Source organism: Oncorhynchus mykiss, chromosome 20, assembly GCF_013265735.2.
Source record: "Oncorhynchus mykiss isolate Arlee chromosome 20, USDA_OmykA_1.1, whole genome shotgun sequence".
Taxonomy (NCBI): domain Eukaryota; kingdom Metazoa; phylum Chordata; class Actinopteri; order Salmoniformes; family Salmonidae; genus Oncorhynchus; species Oncorhynchus mykiss.
Genome location: NC_048584.1, coordinates 7,177,703 through 7,195,226, shown reverse-complemented (window position 1 = coordinate 7,195,226; position 17,524 = coordinate 7,177,703). Strand labels below are relative to the sequence as shown.

At 41.7% G+C, this 17,524-nt stretch overlaps 2 protein-coding genes across 5 annotated transcripts in view; one reads left to right on the top strand and one right to left on the bottom strand.

The window, feature by feature from the left end:
• Positions 1-467: 467 nt before the first annotated feature.
• dhrs7cb (dehydrogenase/reductase (SDR family) member 7Cb) lies at positions 468-4,420 on the bottom strand. Its single transcript, XM_021575560.2, has 7 exons — positions 4,237-4,420; positions 3,002-3,158; positions 2,683-2,795; positions 1,959-2,169; positions 1,785-1,877; positions 1,392-1,544; positions 468-1,051 (listed from the first exon to the last, which is right to left on the bottom strand). The coding sequence occupies exons 2-7, from the start codon at positions 3,153-3,155 to the stop codon at positions 864-866; spliced, it is 912 nt and encodes a 303-aa protein (XP_021431235.1). The 5' UTR covers positions 3,156-3,158; positions 4,237-4,420; the 3' UTR covers positions 468-863.
• A 7,456-nt stretch (positions 4,421-11,876) lies between these two features.
• Positions 11,877-17,524, top strand: part of mprip (myosin phosphatase Rho interacting protein) — a 70,859-nt gene continuing 65,211 nt past the window's right edge. For 3 of the 4 annotated variants that reach the window (XM_021575554.2, XM_021575555.2, XM_021575556.2), the window contains exon 1: positions 11,877-12,805. In XM_021575554.2, coding sequence (XP_021431229.2) covers positions 12,683-12,805 — 123 coding nt within the window. In that variant the 5' untranslated portion in view covers positions 11,877-12,682. The remainder of the gene's footprint in view (positions 12,806-17,524) is intronic. The other variant, XM_021575559.2, reaches the window with a different exon arrangement.

Here is a 17,524-nt window from a genome sequence, read left to right as displayed (position 1 = left end):
ATAAATTACGCTTGCAGATCTTGAATGTGTTCAAATGTCAAGTAACAAGTTTGCGTGACACATCATGATACAAGTTTACGAAATTAAATTACACATTTGCGAAATTCCAAATACAAACTCACGTAGTTCTGTCATTATACCCCATACTTAAATCCCTAGAGAGCAAGTGACCCGCAGGATTAACACACATGCAGGCCAGCTGGACCTCAGACTGGGCCATACAATTAAACAGATACACACACATGCAGAGTTGGAGGTGGGGACCTTTCTCTCGGACTCCATTTACATAACAGTTTCACAGGGAGGGCTCATTACAGAGATAGTTGTCACGTGACTGTGTGTAGCGAGTGAATGTGCGACGCATATCAATACCAAGTATGTATTACTGCTAGACATTCATGTCATTTACAATGTCAATGAAATAAACATTTATATCAATGTTTTCTATAAAAATCACAGACAAATAATGTAATTCACATGGACAAGTGTATTGGTCAAATGAAAAGACAACATTAACGATCACCCACAAAACAACATATGAGGTCATATATTCTAATTATGGTTAGGCTAAACATTGAAATATCCAATAGAAGCAATGTTTAAAGTTAGAGCAAAAGTTAATTTTGATAGTAGTGGGTGGTGCAACTTTGGCATCTTTTCTGCACAGACATGACATAAGAATACAACAGTGATCTGCTGCCATCTACAGGACCCAATGCAAACTGCAATAACATCAGAGGCCATGTCCATGTGGCAAAGGCTTCTAAATTGCCCCGATGGGTTAGATTTCATTGCATTATGCCATAATACACTATACATTCTATTGTCCTTCTTTAATTTTCTTATTCTCTCTTCCCTTCCTTCTACTGCATCTGTTCTGCCATGGCAGAGTCCTTCACTCCAGCAGCAACCACGGCAAAGAAGAAAGAGGGAAAGAAGGAGCGGAGGTAGAGAGCGACCCAGGGGATGGGGTGGGCCAGCAAAACCTCTTTCTTCTTCCTGCTCACCGTTCGCATTATCTCATTGGCCAGATCGGCCGGGCGCACGCCAACTGAGGAGAGAAGGAGCAAGACACGAGTTAGCGTAACATAACAGGGTTTGATCAAAAAGGAACGTGTTCAAAATATTAAAACATAACGACAACAACTGAAGACCTCAACTGAAGACCTCAGCGGGTCTCATAATAATGAATATGCATTTTTTGTTACTCACTCAATATATGCTATATTGCCTAATGATTTAGTCTGAAAATCATTATAGACTCAAGTCTATGAATGTGTATATGTGTAAGTCTGTACTCATATACTGCCCGCCCTCATTCTGCTTGGAAGTCATTAGGTGTACATGTATATGTTTGCAGACACTAGACAGAGAGAGCTGTATGTACTCACATGTAGACAGGCCCTGAGGTTTAGCCGGAGGGGTGGAGGGTAAAGCTGCGTTGATGAAGGTGTGGCTGATAGTGCTTACTATTATCCCATACTCCTCCACCTCCGCTCGCAGGGAGTCAAAGAACGCTTGCACCGCATGCTTTGAGGCCGAGTCTGAAATAACACATGCACACACACACACACATAAACAGGACGCGACTCACCCATTGCTGAGGCTCATTCCATACGTTGCAGAAGAGATACTGTGCCTAATCATTATCTTGAACTGTACTGTTCAGGAATCCTGTGCATCAGACTATGAGAACTACAAATCCTTCTTTGAAAGTGCAACACGTTTTTTATCTCATACGAGGTGTTTGAAATGCAACAGGGGAATATGTAATGCATCCATACAGGAGGTTCTGAAGGGGATAGCCAGTCTGCCCTGGATGCTGTTGACCAATAGAATGTGACCAGACCTCCTAGACATCATAGCTGGAAGGACACCTGCAACATCAATCAATCAATAACTGAATCAATCACTTGCAACACAACATGTTTTTTCCTCCTGTGAAAAGTCCTTCATACCTTTGGCCAAGGTGCTGGGTCCAAAGTAGTTGATGTCCATGATGTTCCTGTCCAGCTCCAGTGAGACAGTATGTACGGGGGCCTTCAGCTTCATGCTGCTGTTACACACCAGGATGTCCACACAGCCGTAGCACTCCACCACCTCATTCACCACCTCAGGCATACTGTCCATGTCACTGAAGTCCAGCAGCACCAGCTTGGGAGGGAACGTCTGAGCAGAGGAGAGAGGGATGCAAAAGAAAAGGACATATGAATGAGAGAAGGAAGGACAGGGATTTTATACTGTTACGCAGACTTTTACAGTAAGCAATACAATAGCAACATGGGTGTGAGGGTCTGAAGACAGCCAGCACTAAAGTATGTGGTTGTGCTTGAAAGAAAGGATGATTTAACCTCTAACTCAAACTTCAAATTCCTCTTACGCATTTACATTTTTCACTAACACTCCAAATAGCGTATGTCTTTGCTCATCATCATATCGCCCTTTTCTAGTGTTCATGTTGGTGACATCTGTTATTTTTTCCATGAACACACCACTTCTCTGCCCTGTGCAGGAGAGATACCCAGAGGACAGTGCACTGTCAGAGGGGATATCCTGCCATTGTCTGCCACCAGAAGAGGAACCAGGAGCGGTGACTGCCGAGACAACTGGCGAGCACAAAACTATGATAATAACTAACTGGAACTTTCCTTTTGCTCAAGGGCGCCTATTAGTGTTACTCACCACTCTGGGGTCAGCCCCGCTGGTCAATGTGTCGTACAGAGACTCCATCTTGTCCCAGCTGGCCCCACACAGAATCAGCCTGGCACCACCCTTATGGAAGTGATGAGCACACTCTGGAGAGGGAGAGAGGAGCGGGTGAGAAAGATAGAGAGAGGGATGGATTTAGTCAACGGTGGCATTTACCCAGTCCTCTGTTTCAGAATTGAACAACATTACATTGTTGGCTATACGGTCAGAACATTAGACATTCTTCGCAGGCTATGTTTGAATCCCCATTTGAATTGAGATTGAATTACAAATAAGAATATAAAATCCTCACCACTTCCCACTCCGGACACAGCATCAGTGATGACCACCACTTTGTTCTTGACCATGGACTTGGACATGTACTGGATGATCTCGTTGTAGATGTAGTAGATCCCAGCAGCCACCACGATCAGCATGGGCAGCACCATCACAGTGGGGAGCGCCATCTTCTGCAGGAGAGAGAGAGGAGGCCATCAGTAAATTGTGTATTTCAGTCTGTGGTTTGTGATGTACGGTATTTTAAGTTCCAATCCTGTGTCTGTATCATTGACAAACAGAAATCATATCTCAACGTAATGTTATCAAATAACAAAATATTTCAACTGGAGTAAACGCAGTGTAACAAGATTTATACATTTGAGGAATGAACCTGGGACTATGGAAGAATGCTGCTGTTGCCCAGATCAGCTGTCTACCACGGGACAACATTAAACACCTCTTCCTATAAAAACGTAAAGATGTGAATGAGGATGACAGAGAAATGTGAGGGTCACGTTTCAGCACGTAGAGGCAGTCTTATGGGTTTGACGCTGAACCCTTCCCGAGGACAGCTGTGCCCACTTCCAAGCCTAGGCTCTTGGTATAGATCTACAAGGATTGGATCGGTGCGAGCACATGGCGAAGACACCACTTAACCCCCTAGAGAGCAAACACTTCTACTTTACTCCTCACACTGACAATATGACTAAAGTATAGCCACACCAGTAGCCATAATCATGTCAAGTAGCTGTAGACAAAAGACAATACACAGAACATTTCCCCCCTCTGATCCATGTATATCCATCTATCCCCTGTGCATGTGAGCATTCAGGGTTTCGCAGGGTGAGTCTGGTAGCACTGCTGACAAGTGTGGCCATATAAAGAGTGTCTGAGGAAGACAGCTAAATATAGTCTGGGCCAGACCAACCTGCCTGTCACCACTAAATGCCTTGCACTGTGTCACCTCCAGGATAGTCACTGGATACGCCAGCAAATGTGGACACAAACATAGCCTACTGTAGGCTATGACCTTACCCGCCTTATACAGTAAGAAATATAACTTATCGTAACACCAATTCTCATAGGCAAAAGGGATATTTGTGCTCTGTATGCAGGCACCACAGGCACACAACAGCACAGAAAAGGCATTGGTAGGTTGACAAGACCTAGGGATCTGTCTGGGTTATCACCTGGTTAACAAATAGACGGCTACAGCACACACAAACAAATACACACACACTTAATCTGGGTTATTCTCGGATCACTTACAGCGTGCGTAAGGAGCTAATCTTCTGTTGTTCTCCAGGTTCAGTTAGATAACCGAGAAGTATCCCTTCTCTCGCCCTCTCTATGCCTCTATCCCGCCGTCCATTCACACAACTCCCCCTCTGTGTTTCTGCCGGACCCACTGCTTAGGTGTGGGAGCGGGTTGCTTATAATAGCATGTGGCGGAATCAACCATTAATACTCCTATGTGGTGCCCATAGGATCTTAGACATGCCACCATGTTGCCAAAACGAATGGGGACAATTGGTGTGTGTCCCCCAATATACTTAAAATAGGACCCTAGTGAACTGGCTGTGGCAAAGCTAGAGATTAATATAAAAAACAGAAGAGGAATTTGACCAACCAGTAGCAATATGTAGTCATTCAGCAGGTTAGGAATAGATTACATAAAGGTTACAAGTTAATCCCGCTTACAATTAAGGTTTGTATCTTAAAATGGTTAAATATTTGTAAGTGTATTATCTCTGTCTAACAGAGTTAACACAACAAAATAATGAGCCATGTTTTCAGAATATAACATTTTAAAATGTTAGACACATTTCATGGGAACGTTGCAAGAACATTTGTTGTCAGGACATCACCTGATGGTCCCAAAGAAACGTTCTCCAAAAAAGATTCTAAAATGGAGTAAATAGTCCCCCCCCTCATCAATCTACACACAATACCTCATAATTCCAAAGTAAACAGTTTTTTTTAAATGTTAGCAATAAAAATATAAAATAGATGGAAATATTACATTTACATAAGTATTCAGGCCCTTTACTTAGTACTTTGTTGAAGCTCCTTTGGCAGCGATTACAGCCTCGAGTCTTCTTGGGTATGGCGCTACAAGCTTGGCACACCTGTATTTGGGGAGTTTCTTCCATTCTTCTCTGTAGATCCTCTCAAGCTCTGTCAGGTTGGACTGAGAGTGTCACTGTACAGCTATTTTCAGGCAAACTCCAAGTGGGCTGTCATGTGCATTTTTACTGAGGAGTGACTTCCATCTGGCGACTCTACCATAAAGGCCTGATTGGTGAAGTGCTGCAGAGATGGTTTTCCTTCTGGAAGGTTCTCCCATCTCCACAGAGGAACTCTGGAACTCAGTCGGAGGGTCACCTCCCCGACCAAGGTCCTTCACCCCCGATTGTGTGTAGATTGATGAGGAAACGTTTTTTTAAAAATCCATTTTAGAATAAAGTTGTAATGTAGCAAAATGTGGAAAAAGTCAAGAGGTCTGAATGCTTTCCGAATGCACTGTAAATGATTACATTGTGCATGTTAATTTATACAGTAATTATTAACATGTCCTCACCTGGGATTTGAACTCTGAACCCCAGTTCACGACATTCAGATTTTCCTGCTACGCCACCATGTCTGTTAACAGTTCATTTGACCATTCTGTCATCATTGATTTGATTTACTTATTAATATATTACTTATGGAGTAATATAATGAGTTACTATTTTTAAATATTTAAATATTATTCATTTCTTTTTCAAATAAACCGTATAGTACTTTCAGAAGCATATCTCTACCGCCTTGATATATAAAAATAAAGCCTTGTCTCATGCTAATGGTTTTCATGCTTTAGGCTAACCCTTTTCCCAATAGGCTATCCTAAAGCCTATGGCAGTTGTGTTACCCCCGATTTGAACCTTTTCCTTGTGGAAATGGTCCCATTATTTTGAGTTAATCGAGGAGAAAGAATTGTAGTCAAATACAAACTCTGAAAAAGCATCTGGAGGTTGTGCACAAAGGCACAAAGCTCTTTGCCAAAGTTACAGAAATGCGTAAAAGAGAAGAAATCTATACATATTGTGATAATAAACAATATTTCCAAGTGTTCTAATGAAATGTCCAGATAAACAATCAAAATGTTGGATAAATGCAATCAAAACGGCAATGACAACCTATTTATAGCTTAGAATGTAAGAGTAGGGTGACACCCCTAGCGGGTCTCAAACCCAGGCCACTAGCACCAATGATGAACACCCTAACCACTGAACCAATAAGGGCTATCTCTAAGGCATGTGTTTATTGGGCCAGTATAGTTAGGCCCTGTCCAGAAGCATAAACCCTCCTCCCTCGGCACTTGTGTGGATCTGAAACAATTTGATCGGTGTAAGAAATAGGGTGAGTGCACTTTGAAGTTAATCTCATCTCTGTTGAAAGTACACTTAAGAAAATATCTTATTGATCATAGTGATTCAGGAATATCATTAGACAGCTGTACAGAAAGCCCTTAAATTGCTGAAACAAATAAATAAAATCAATGATGAGAATAGTCCGATTAACTCATACGTGACACGGACATGGTGGCGTAACAGTAAGATTGAAGTACAGTGAATCAAGAGGTTGTGAGCTCAATTCCCAGTTTACTGTATACATGCACAATGTAATCATACACTAAATGACCAAAAGTATGTGGACACTTGCTCATTGAACATCTCATTCCAAAATCATGGCCATTAATATGGAGTTGGTCCCGCCTTTGCTGCTATAACAGCCTCCACTCTTCTGGGAAGGCTTTCAACTAGATGTTGGAACATTGCAGTGGGGAATTTCTTCCATTCAGCCACAAGAGCATTACTGATGTCGGGCACTGATGTTGGGCCATTAGCCCTGGCTCACAGTCAGTGTTCCAATTCATCCCAAAGATGTTTGATGGGGATGAGGTCAGGGCTCTGTGCAGGGCCGGCAAGTTCTTCCACACCAATCTCAACCAACCATTTCTTTATGGACCTCGCTTTCTGCACAGGGTCATTGTCATGCTGAAACAGGAAAGGGCCTTCCCAAAATGTTGCCCCAAAGTTGAAAGCATAGAATTGTCTAGAATATCATTGTATGCTGTAGCGTTAAAATGTCTCTTCACTGGAACTAAGGGGCCTAGCCCGAACCATGAAAAGCTGCACACTAATGTTACTGCATGATTGTATCAGGTTTTCTAACGTGTTAGTTTTATTACTGTAGCTATGTTGATTATGATGTTACTTTAGCTAATATGGTGACAATGATATAAGTTGTGTGTAGCGGTTATGATATGGTTTGGCTTGGAAAGTTTTTTTCGCCTGGTCACATATTGCTGATGTGTTGTACATTAAAGTCCACAAGCGAAGGGAAAAGGTGAGAGGAGGAGAGCGCATAGATGTGAGAAGGAATACAGCGTGGCTGCTATAAAAGTGAACTGTGTTTGCACGTGATCAGGGGTGTATTCATTCCGCCGATTCTGTTGAAAAACATTGCTTAAACAGAAGCAAACGGACAAAACAGGGATAAACATACCTGAATTTGTCCAAACTAAACTCTTGTTTGCAAATGTTGGACTAGTGATTACTCTCTAGATGCAGGCAGAGTGTGCAAGGCGGTATTGCATGTGTCTCTCTGTCATCTCAAATTTCTCGACTTGTGTGCACCTACATTGTAAACTTTCATTCATAAGCTAGGTTGTAGCAACCTCATGATGGGTATAGGGTAAATTCAAGTATCATGTAGTAGCCTAAACCCATCACTTTTACATTGAACTGGGTGAATGGAATATGAATGCCAGTCATCCAATATGTTGTAAAAATTGTCCTCCCTCATCTTAAAAGGCCCTGGTTTTGAACACATGTTTAATTCCCCCAAAAAACGTTTGGATCAGCAAAGGGCATTTTCTCGACCGTTTACAAGGTCCAGAGAGGCACATTAGCAGGCCTGTCATAGTGAATATTTTCTCAGGATGTACTGGCGTTAACAGATAGGCCTACCATCAAAAACATAGCTGTTTGTCGTGGATCATCATTCTCCCAAGTGTCCTATAATTAATTTAAAATATATATCACGTTTATTTAACCAGGTAGACCAGTTGAGAACAAGTTCTCATTTACAAATGTGACCTGGCCAAGATAAAGAAAAGCAGTGCGACAAAAGCAACACAGAGTTACACATGGAATAAACAAACATAGAGTCAAACACAATAGAAAAGCGTGTGACCAGTAAAATATACTTGCTGGAGCACGTGCTACTGGTGGGTGCTGCTATGTTGACCAGTGAGCTGAGATAAGGCGGAGCTTTACCTAGCAGAGACTTGTAGATGACCTGGAGCCTGTGGGTTTGGCAGGAATATGAAGCGAGGGCCAGCCAACGAGAAGGTACAGGTGTCAGTGGTGGGTAGTATATGGGGCTTTGGTGATAAAACGGATGACACTGTGATAGACTGCAGCCAATTTGCTGAGTAGAGTGTTGGAGGCTATTTTGTAAATGACATCTTGGATGTCAAGGATCGGTAGGATAGTCCGTTTTACGATGGTATGTTTGGCAGCATGAGTGAAGGATGCTTTGTTGCGAAATAGGAAGCCGATGTGGCCACCAACATGCTCACACATGCGCAGTTATTCAGGCATGCTTACCAGTGCGCTCTGCCTTCTCGCTTCTCCTAGCAGCACCTAGAATCAATAATGCTTCAATAGAACGAGCTTTTGATTGATTGTCAATGTTTTATGGTTGGAGGGACCGGGAAGAAAAATCGCTCTGAAAGTGACCCAAATGATAGCTCTAGTTATTGTTCTCCACTCTTGTTGTAATTGGCGTTGTAGTGTGAACAATGCTGTTCACTTGAATTTGAACCATTTTTTAAATCGCTATTGTTAGGACTCGTTAAGTGACGTCAACACCTAAATCGCGCAAAAAGTTTCAAAATAAAAGTATTCCCTCTACTTGAGCACAACATCACAAATCGTAGTATATTTAGCCTGTTTCAATATGCGTTCTTTTTTTATCTGATCCTAACCTCTCCTTTTGATGCTATTTTGGTAAGTATTGAGGCTTATTGTTGAGTTCTGGTGGTTATTTGTAAATAGGAACTTTGCCAAGGTGGGTAAATTAAATTAAATATGCAATCGGTACATGTTAATAAGGGGACATCGAAATGTGTATTAAACAATGTTAAATATTAATGTGTTGAAAAGGAATTAATGATATAAAGTTCAATATTCTTCATTAAATAATATCTGGAATAATATTTGAATTTCCGTTCCACTAGATGGCAGTGTTCCCCATGTTGTTCCCAGTCAGGGGTCTGAGGATTCAAAAACAAAATAGTTTACGCTCTTGAAACGCATCCCTGCGTTGGTGGATGTGCTGTACATTGTTATAAACAGTTATGTTGCAGTGCTATAAACTGTTATTGTTATATAAACGTAAAAAAATATAAATTATTATTACACTGTTGAAAACAACAGACCTACACTGTGAAGGTCTTTAGTTTTTTCAAATTAATATTTGTGTGGAAAGTTTACATCAACTGGACAGACAGCACATGTACCTGATTTGTGGTCAGAAATGTGGGTTGAAATAAAGGAAGGGTATTGTCTGTATTAACCAGCGATCTGCTATAATACAGGGTATTATGTAATTTTATAATATTACAGGTTATTATTCAAAGGTTCTACAGCTGCACCCTCGAGAGCATCCTGATCGGTTGCATCACTGCCTGGTATGGCAATTGCTCGGCCTCCGACCGCAAGGCACTACAGAGGGTAGTGCGTACGACCCAGTACATCACTGGGGCCAAGCTTCCTGCCATCCAGGTCCTTTGTACCAGGCGGTGTCAGAGGAAGGCCCTAAAAATGGTCAAAGACTCCAGCCACCCTAGTCATAGACTGTTCCCTCTGCTACCGCATGGAAAGCAGTACCGGAGTGCGAAGACTAGGACCAAGAGGCATCTAAACAGCTTCTACCCCCAAGCCATAAGACTCCTGAACACCTAATCAAAAGGCTACCCAGACTATTTGCATTGCCCTCCCTCCCCTCCTCTTTTACTCTGCTGCTACTCTCTGTTATTATCTAATCAGTCACTTTAATAACTACATGTACATATTACCTGGACTAACCAGTGCCCCTGCACATGGATTCTGTACAGGTACCCCCTGTATATAGCCTTGCTATTGTTATTTTAATCCTGCTCTTTATTTGTTACTTTTATTTCTTGTTATTTTAAAAAAAATGTAGGTGTTATTGTTTATTTATTTTAACTGCATTTTTGGTTAAGAGCTTGTAAGTAAGCATTTCACAGTAAGGTCTACACCTGTGACAAATATAATTGGATTTGAATTGACTGACAGAAGGCTATTGGAACAATAGGCTGTCGTAAAACAAATAATTAAAAGTCAGTGGTGGCTGTAGCTTTCTGCCGAAAAAAACACTATTGACGTAAATATGAATGGTATGACACTGGATCCTGTTAGCAGAGTGTCTAAGGATTCCAACCCCCCCCCCCCCCCCCCCCCCCTATAGTTGAGACAACTTCTATAGAATTAGCAGTACATTGGCAAAAGCCTTTATATTGCTATAATGAAAAAATATATAATTGTAGCAGTTGACAGTAGAATTTTATCCAAAAAGATTGAATTACACAAATCTTCATGGCATGACACCAGATCCTATTAGTATGGTGTTTGAGGATTCCAAATCACCTTCTTTATTGGAGACAGTAGAACATATCTGTATAGTGCTATAATAAGAGGGTTTTGGTAACAGTTGACAGTAGGTTTTCCGCAAAAAAAAAACTATTGAATGACACAAAACTTCCTGGGATGACACCAGATCCTATTAGCACAGTCTTTGAGAACGTGTATAGTTCCAACAGTACAGGAACAAATAGCTGTATAGTGATGTCAGAGGCTTTCATTGAAAATCACTATTTTTGTCAGTGGTGGAAGTAGCTTTCTGCTAAAAAAATACCATACTGACGCAAACCTTGATGGTATGACACTGGATCCTATTAGTAGAGTGTCTGAGGATTCCAAATCACCCCCTCTTTATTGGAGATAATGTGTAGTTCCAACAGTACAGTAACACATAGCTGTATAATGCTGTAATGAAAAGACGGTTTTGGTAACAGTAGGTTTTCCTCCAAAAACTATAGAATGATGCAGATCTTCCTAGTTTGACACCAGATTCTATTTGTAGTCTGAGGATTCCAAATCACCCCACTTTATTGGAGACAACTTGTATATAATTAACAATATGGTAGCAAATAGCTGTATAGTGCTATATCATATTTAGTTTAAATGTGGATATCAATCAAATATATTTTATAAAGCTGTTTACAGTGCTTTACAGATACTCAGCCAAAAAAAAGAAAAAGAAGCAAGCAATGCAGAAGCACAGTGGCTAAGAAAACTCCCCAGCAGGTAAGAACCTAAGAAACCTAGAGAGGACCCAGACTAGGAGGGGTGGCGAAGTTCAACACCTCAGGAGTCAATGTCAGATGGGAGGAGTATGCTGTTGCCCTGAAAAAAAGTGACCCTTGAACAGGGAAAATGTGAAAATATTTTCTTCAAAACATGTTTAAATCCTGTTCTGTTAAGAGTTGACAGTAGTTTAAAACCATTAATACTTCCAGCAACAGTGTTGGTATATTTGCATCATTATAATTTATAGTTAAAAAAAATATATTAGACAGTAAATCGATCTTTATTAATTGATTTCAATAATACATTGTTCGTTTTTTTCAATACGTTTATATTTAAGTCACTTCAAACTTTAATATTTGTGATTTTAAAATCAGAAAATAAAAGTAAAACAATTACAGGGGGACTTTTATTTTGAAATGATGCCGTATGGTCACGTGACCGTGATGTCACTAGGTTCACAATGCCCAACAAATCTGTGAGCTCGCGACCTCTCCACTGGGAAAGATTTCGCCTGAAAATAGGAAGAATATAAACCAGGGGGGCAGCTACCGGAGCTGATTATCAAAACAAAACCGAAAAAGTCGTTGATGCTTCAATGATTCTGCAAGAGGCGCTTTGTCCGTTTACTATGTGTCAACGGGGAGAGAATTTCACTGAACATTTATATTCTGGACCGTTTTAACCCAAGCTAAACAGCTAGGCGAGAGGATTTCCAGCTCGCTAGCTAATTTACTGCTATAGCCAGCGAAGAAGCAGTGGTGGTAGACTTTGCAAAGAGCAACTGCTAGCTACGATCGTAGCTAGCCAGCTCTTGATAGCCAGCTACCTCCACGTTTGAGATTTTCCGTCAAATGGGTGCATGTTATAATGTGCAGTTGCTGTTTTTGCAATTTGCACAATAACGTCAATGATTACAAAAAACCAAGCTAGTGAGTTTGTTAATCGCTTAGCTAACGTTACTCGTTCGGCTTTGTGAATTAAGGGCAGGCCATGGACTGAATAACGCACAAGAATGGTGTCTCGCTATCTTGATGACTAGCAGTCATATATTGGATCATATAAATTGGGTACAACTAAACAATAGAAACCTTGAATTTGTTTTGTGTGTGTAAAACTCAAGACCACTAACGTTAGCCTATATAGTTATTTGGATCATCATGCGTTGAATTGCTGGGCCCTTGTTCCAAATTGGATGAAAGAAACGCAGAACGGATTATCCAGTCGTCAATTTTGAACTAATTTACATTTACGGTGAACGGAGGCGATATACAATGTCTACAGCGAAAGAGAACCCTTGCAGAAAATTCCAGGCGAACATTTTTAATAAAAGTAAATGTCAGAACTGCTTCAAACCTCGGGAGTTGCATCTCTTGACCGATCAAGATCTGAATCAGGTAAATAATTGTTATTGTGATGATGTAGCCACATTGCAGTTCACATCTTACAAACACCTATGCGACAATGTGACCATTTGGGCGTTTCGAGTTTGCTGTTACTGTCAAGTTGTGTAACAGTCGAATTTTGGCAATATTTTAGCTTGCTACCTAGTCAAACTTCCAATTAGTATTCTAAAACCTTTAGAAACTGACAATGTCATTTCATGCTGTCTACTTTGCCATCCTCAAGTCTATTAATTGGTAGTGTCTGTGATTTATAGCTCAGCGTGTGTGTCATTCTGGTTGTGTCCTCATTCAGTGACCATTTGTTGAAGACGGACTCCTTTAGAGATGAACTAATGGTGTGTGTATGCATGTATATGATTGTATAATCTCCTGCTTCAGTCTGACAAACTAAGGTGTGGTCTGCTAGGAAGAAAACCAGTGTTTCTCACGATCAACCACTGGTTCAATATGAGGAATCAGCTGTAATAATAATAGGACCCCGGTGTAAAGCCACAAATGACCATTAGATTTGGATAAGGGAGGTTTGACCAGCTTCAGGTTAGGAATAACATTTATTACTGGCAAATAACACCATCCTCCCAAAATGAGGAATCAGCTGACCCATCATGGATCCTGTCCAATTTTTTGGGAGACATTGTCCTGAAACATCCATATGACTGGCAGGCAGGGTCACCAGCTGACTTAAGGGACTGTGCTGCCACGCTCTGATAACTGTGGCCGCAAACAAGAAGATTGTGCCCTCCTGAACGTGACCCCATATTCAACTTAAGTGTAGGTCTACACAAAGTCCTCACAATCAATCAAATGTATTTTAAAGCCAAAGTGCTGTACAGAAACCCAGCCTACACCCCAAACAGCAAGCAATGCAGGTGTAGAAGCACAGTGGCTAGGAAAAATGACCTAGGAAGAAACCTATAGTGGAACCAGGCTATGGAGGGGTGTCCAGTCCTCTTCTGGCTGTGCTGGGTGGATATTATAACAGTACATGGCCAAGATGTTCATAGATGACCAGCAGGGTCAAATAATAATAAATCACAGTAGTTGTAGAGGGTGCAACAGGTCAGCACCTCCGGAGTAAATGTCAGTTGGCTTTTCGTAGCAGATCATTTAGAGTATCTCTACCACTCCTGCTGTCTCTAGAGAGTTGAAAACAGCAAGTCTGGGACAGGTAGCACATCCGGTGAAATACTGTATGTGTACTCAAGTCGTATTACAAGTCCCCCTGGTTTCCTTCAGCCAGTGAAGTAGTGAATGAGAGGATTTCTATCTCTGAGATCATTAGCTAGTTTCTGTTGTATCCTATAATTGATCTCATGCGATGAGGTCCAGATGGGCCCTTGCACATGGCTTAAGAACAGCAACGCCAGCAAGCATCCTCTCCTCCACAAAATGTGTGTGATTGAAAAAGTGTGCTTGTGTATTAGTGAGAATGTGTGTTTCTCTGCTTGTGTAGTGTATGAGTGAGAAAGTGTGTTTGCATTTCTCTGCTTGTGTGTATGACAGCCTGCTTATGATTACTGCGGGGTTAACCCCTTCAGACCTGGACACCTGAGTCAGGACTAGAATCTTAAAGCGATTACATCACTTCTTTAATCCTCCTGAGACCCAGCCTTGCTCTCTCCCAGGGCCTTTATGACGTCACCACTGGAACCAGAGATGCTTCTATCCGCTGCTCTGTCCATATAGGGCTAGTAATGAGTTCTCATACCAGGGGAGTCTGAGAATTTAAACAATACGCTACAGCTAGCTAGTTCTAATCTCATAAAACAAAACAACCCCTTAAAAATAAGTTTAGCCCAAATCTATCCAAAGAACTAGTCATGACTGACTGCCATTTTGGACAGGAAAAATGTAAACACGGAAGAATGTAGCCTATCTGCGCTCTCATATTCTGTAATGGCATCCTTAGCACTGAGTGGACGAAATGAAATCAGAATTCTATGCGCTCGGCCTCTGGTTAGTAGATGCACCCTGGCTGGGTTAAGTGTATCTTAATGCGGTTTGAACACTATGCTTGGCTCCTAGAGAGGCACTCATTAGTCTAACTGAATTTGAGTCCTACATTTAAAGCGAGTTATTCTGTTTAACTAAAACTTTCACACTACTCTCAGGTCAATCGAGCACGCCTCGAGCATGAATACAACATTGAAAGAGATATGCCTAGCCCACATGGAAAAGTTATCTGAAAGGAAATGAATGTGGTGGAAGAGTATGTTTGGTGCTGGTGTATTTAGTTGGTCACGCAGTGTTTCCCCTAGCATTTTTCTAGCAGCGGTGGAGTCAGGCAAGGTTGTTCTAGATCAAAACAGAGTGTAGGTGGTAGCCCAACCACGCCCCCGACAAGGCCGTTGGCTTGGCATAAATCGTTCCGGAATTGGCGGCGTAGAGAGATGTGGCGTTTTTCAGCTCATTTCCTGTAATTCTCTAAAATTTTCCCATGGAGCCGAGAAATGTTTCTGCAGCGTGAAAGCTAATTTCCTACAATCCACACTCATTTTGCCATAGCTAATTCTGTGTTCTTATGCTCAAACATAATAAAACCAATGGGGCCCCCGGGTATGTGCCCTATCAGTAGTCCAGCCATGTAAAAAAAAATAAAAAAATACTCAAATTAGTTTATTATCCCTGACTTTCTACCTTTTTATTTTTAGTCATTTCTAGTTCTCAAAGATCATATTAAAAAGTTTACATTCTGCTGGGATAGGATAATAGTTTCAAAGGTTTTTTTTCTGGATCAAGGCTATTGCTGAGCTATGCTGCTCTGCGTTGGTGAGAGAGAGAACCCACTCAGGATAGAAGGTGGGAGGCAAGGAAATGGTGGAAATACAGACAGAACAGTTTGGGAGTGATAGTGGGGTGATGATGGGAGTATAGAGGGAAGGAGAGTGAAAACCCAGGGAGAGAGAGGAGGCAGGGGTATGGAAAGATTTGAGGGAGGAGAGGAAGAGCTTGTGAAAGTGCGGGGTTGGGATTGAAACTGGAACAGAGTTTCTCACAGGTTACTCTCACCAGTGGAGCCCCAAGTTCTCAAATTAACATACATAGATCTCAATTCCACATGGTCCAAAATGACGTCTTAGACCTATAAGTTCCAGTTCTATCTATACTAAACAAAAATAAACATGCAACAATTTCGAATATTTTACTGAGTTACAGTTCATGTAAGGAAATCAGTTAATTGAAATAAATTCATTAGGCCCTAACCTATGGATTTCACATTACTGGGAATACAGATATGCATCTGTTGGTCACAGATGCCCTGAAAAAAAAAAAAAAGGTAGTGGCATGGATCAGAAAACCAGTCAGTATCTGGTGTGACAACTATACTCCTTGCGATATGGGGCCGTGCATTATCATCTTGGAAACAGGTGATGGAGGCAGATGGAATGACACAGCAATGGGCCTCAGGATCTCGTCATGGTATCTCTGTGCATTCAAATTGCCATCGATAAAATGCAGTTGTGCTCGTTGTCAGTAACTTATGCCTACCTATACCATACCCCCACCATGGGGTACTCAGTGTGCAATGACATCAGCAAACCGCTCGTCCACACGATCCCATACACGTGGTCTGCAGTTATGAGGCCAGTTGGACGTACTGCCATATTCTCCAAAACGGTGTCTGAGGAGGCTTATGGTAGAAATTAACATTGAATTATCTGGCAACAGCTCTGGTGGACATTGCGGCAAGTCAGCATGCCAACTGCACGCTCCCTCAACTTGAGACATCTGTGGCGTTGTGTGACAAAACTGCACATTTAAAGTGGCCTTTTATTGTCCCCAGCACAAGGTGCACCGGTGTAATGATTGTGCTGTTTAATCAGTTTCTTGATATGCCACACCTGTCAGGTGGATGGATTATCTTGGCAAAGGAGAAATGCTCACTAGCAGGGATGTCAACAAATTTGTGCAAAACATTTGAGAGATATGCTTTGTGTGAATGGAACATTTCTGGGATCTCGGCTCATGTAACAATGGACCAACACTTTACATGTTGCGTTTATATTTTTGTTCAGTGTACAATCAAAGGCTCTGCATTGGTTTTACTTGGCTAGGAGGAGTAAGGTGAACTTTCAGATGGGTCTACCTTACGTTTGAATGGACCTTTTGGCATGACTCTTAAATGAGTGGAGGAGAGAAGAGCGTCCAGGCCTCCCTGGATTGTACTAGGGAGGCAATAAGAGGTTAACGCGTGATAGAGGACGCAATTTTATCTGTCCGATTATGGCATCTGAGAGAGTATGAGCATCTCCATTTTGAAGTTGTCAATTTTCTTCTACTATGAGTTGGTAAACAAACTGAAACAGTGCATACTGCCACTTGGAGTGTGTTTGAACAGGTATGAAGCCAAGGTTGATGATTTACTGCCACCTGAAGTTATGGAATGTTTTCTCACGTGTGTAATTCATTGGTTAATCCCTCCTGTTGACCTGGATGGAATGATGTGATCCTCCCTTAACCCATAGGAAGTCCCACCCAGTTTTCTACTTCAACATTGTGAAAGTCCCCAATAGCACTGCCCATGCTAAAACAGACTTTTGGGCACTAGAGTCCTATCTCTATGGGTTAACCTCACTGCCGGTGGGGTTGGAGGCGGGTTGGAAGGGAGGGGGAAGGTAGAAGGTCTGTGGGAGATAGCTGAGGGGGGAGGGTGAGGTCAAAGGAGGACCACTATAGAGGAAGTGAGGCTTGTGTGTGTGTGTGTGTGTG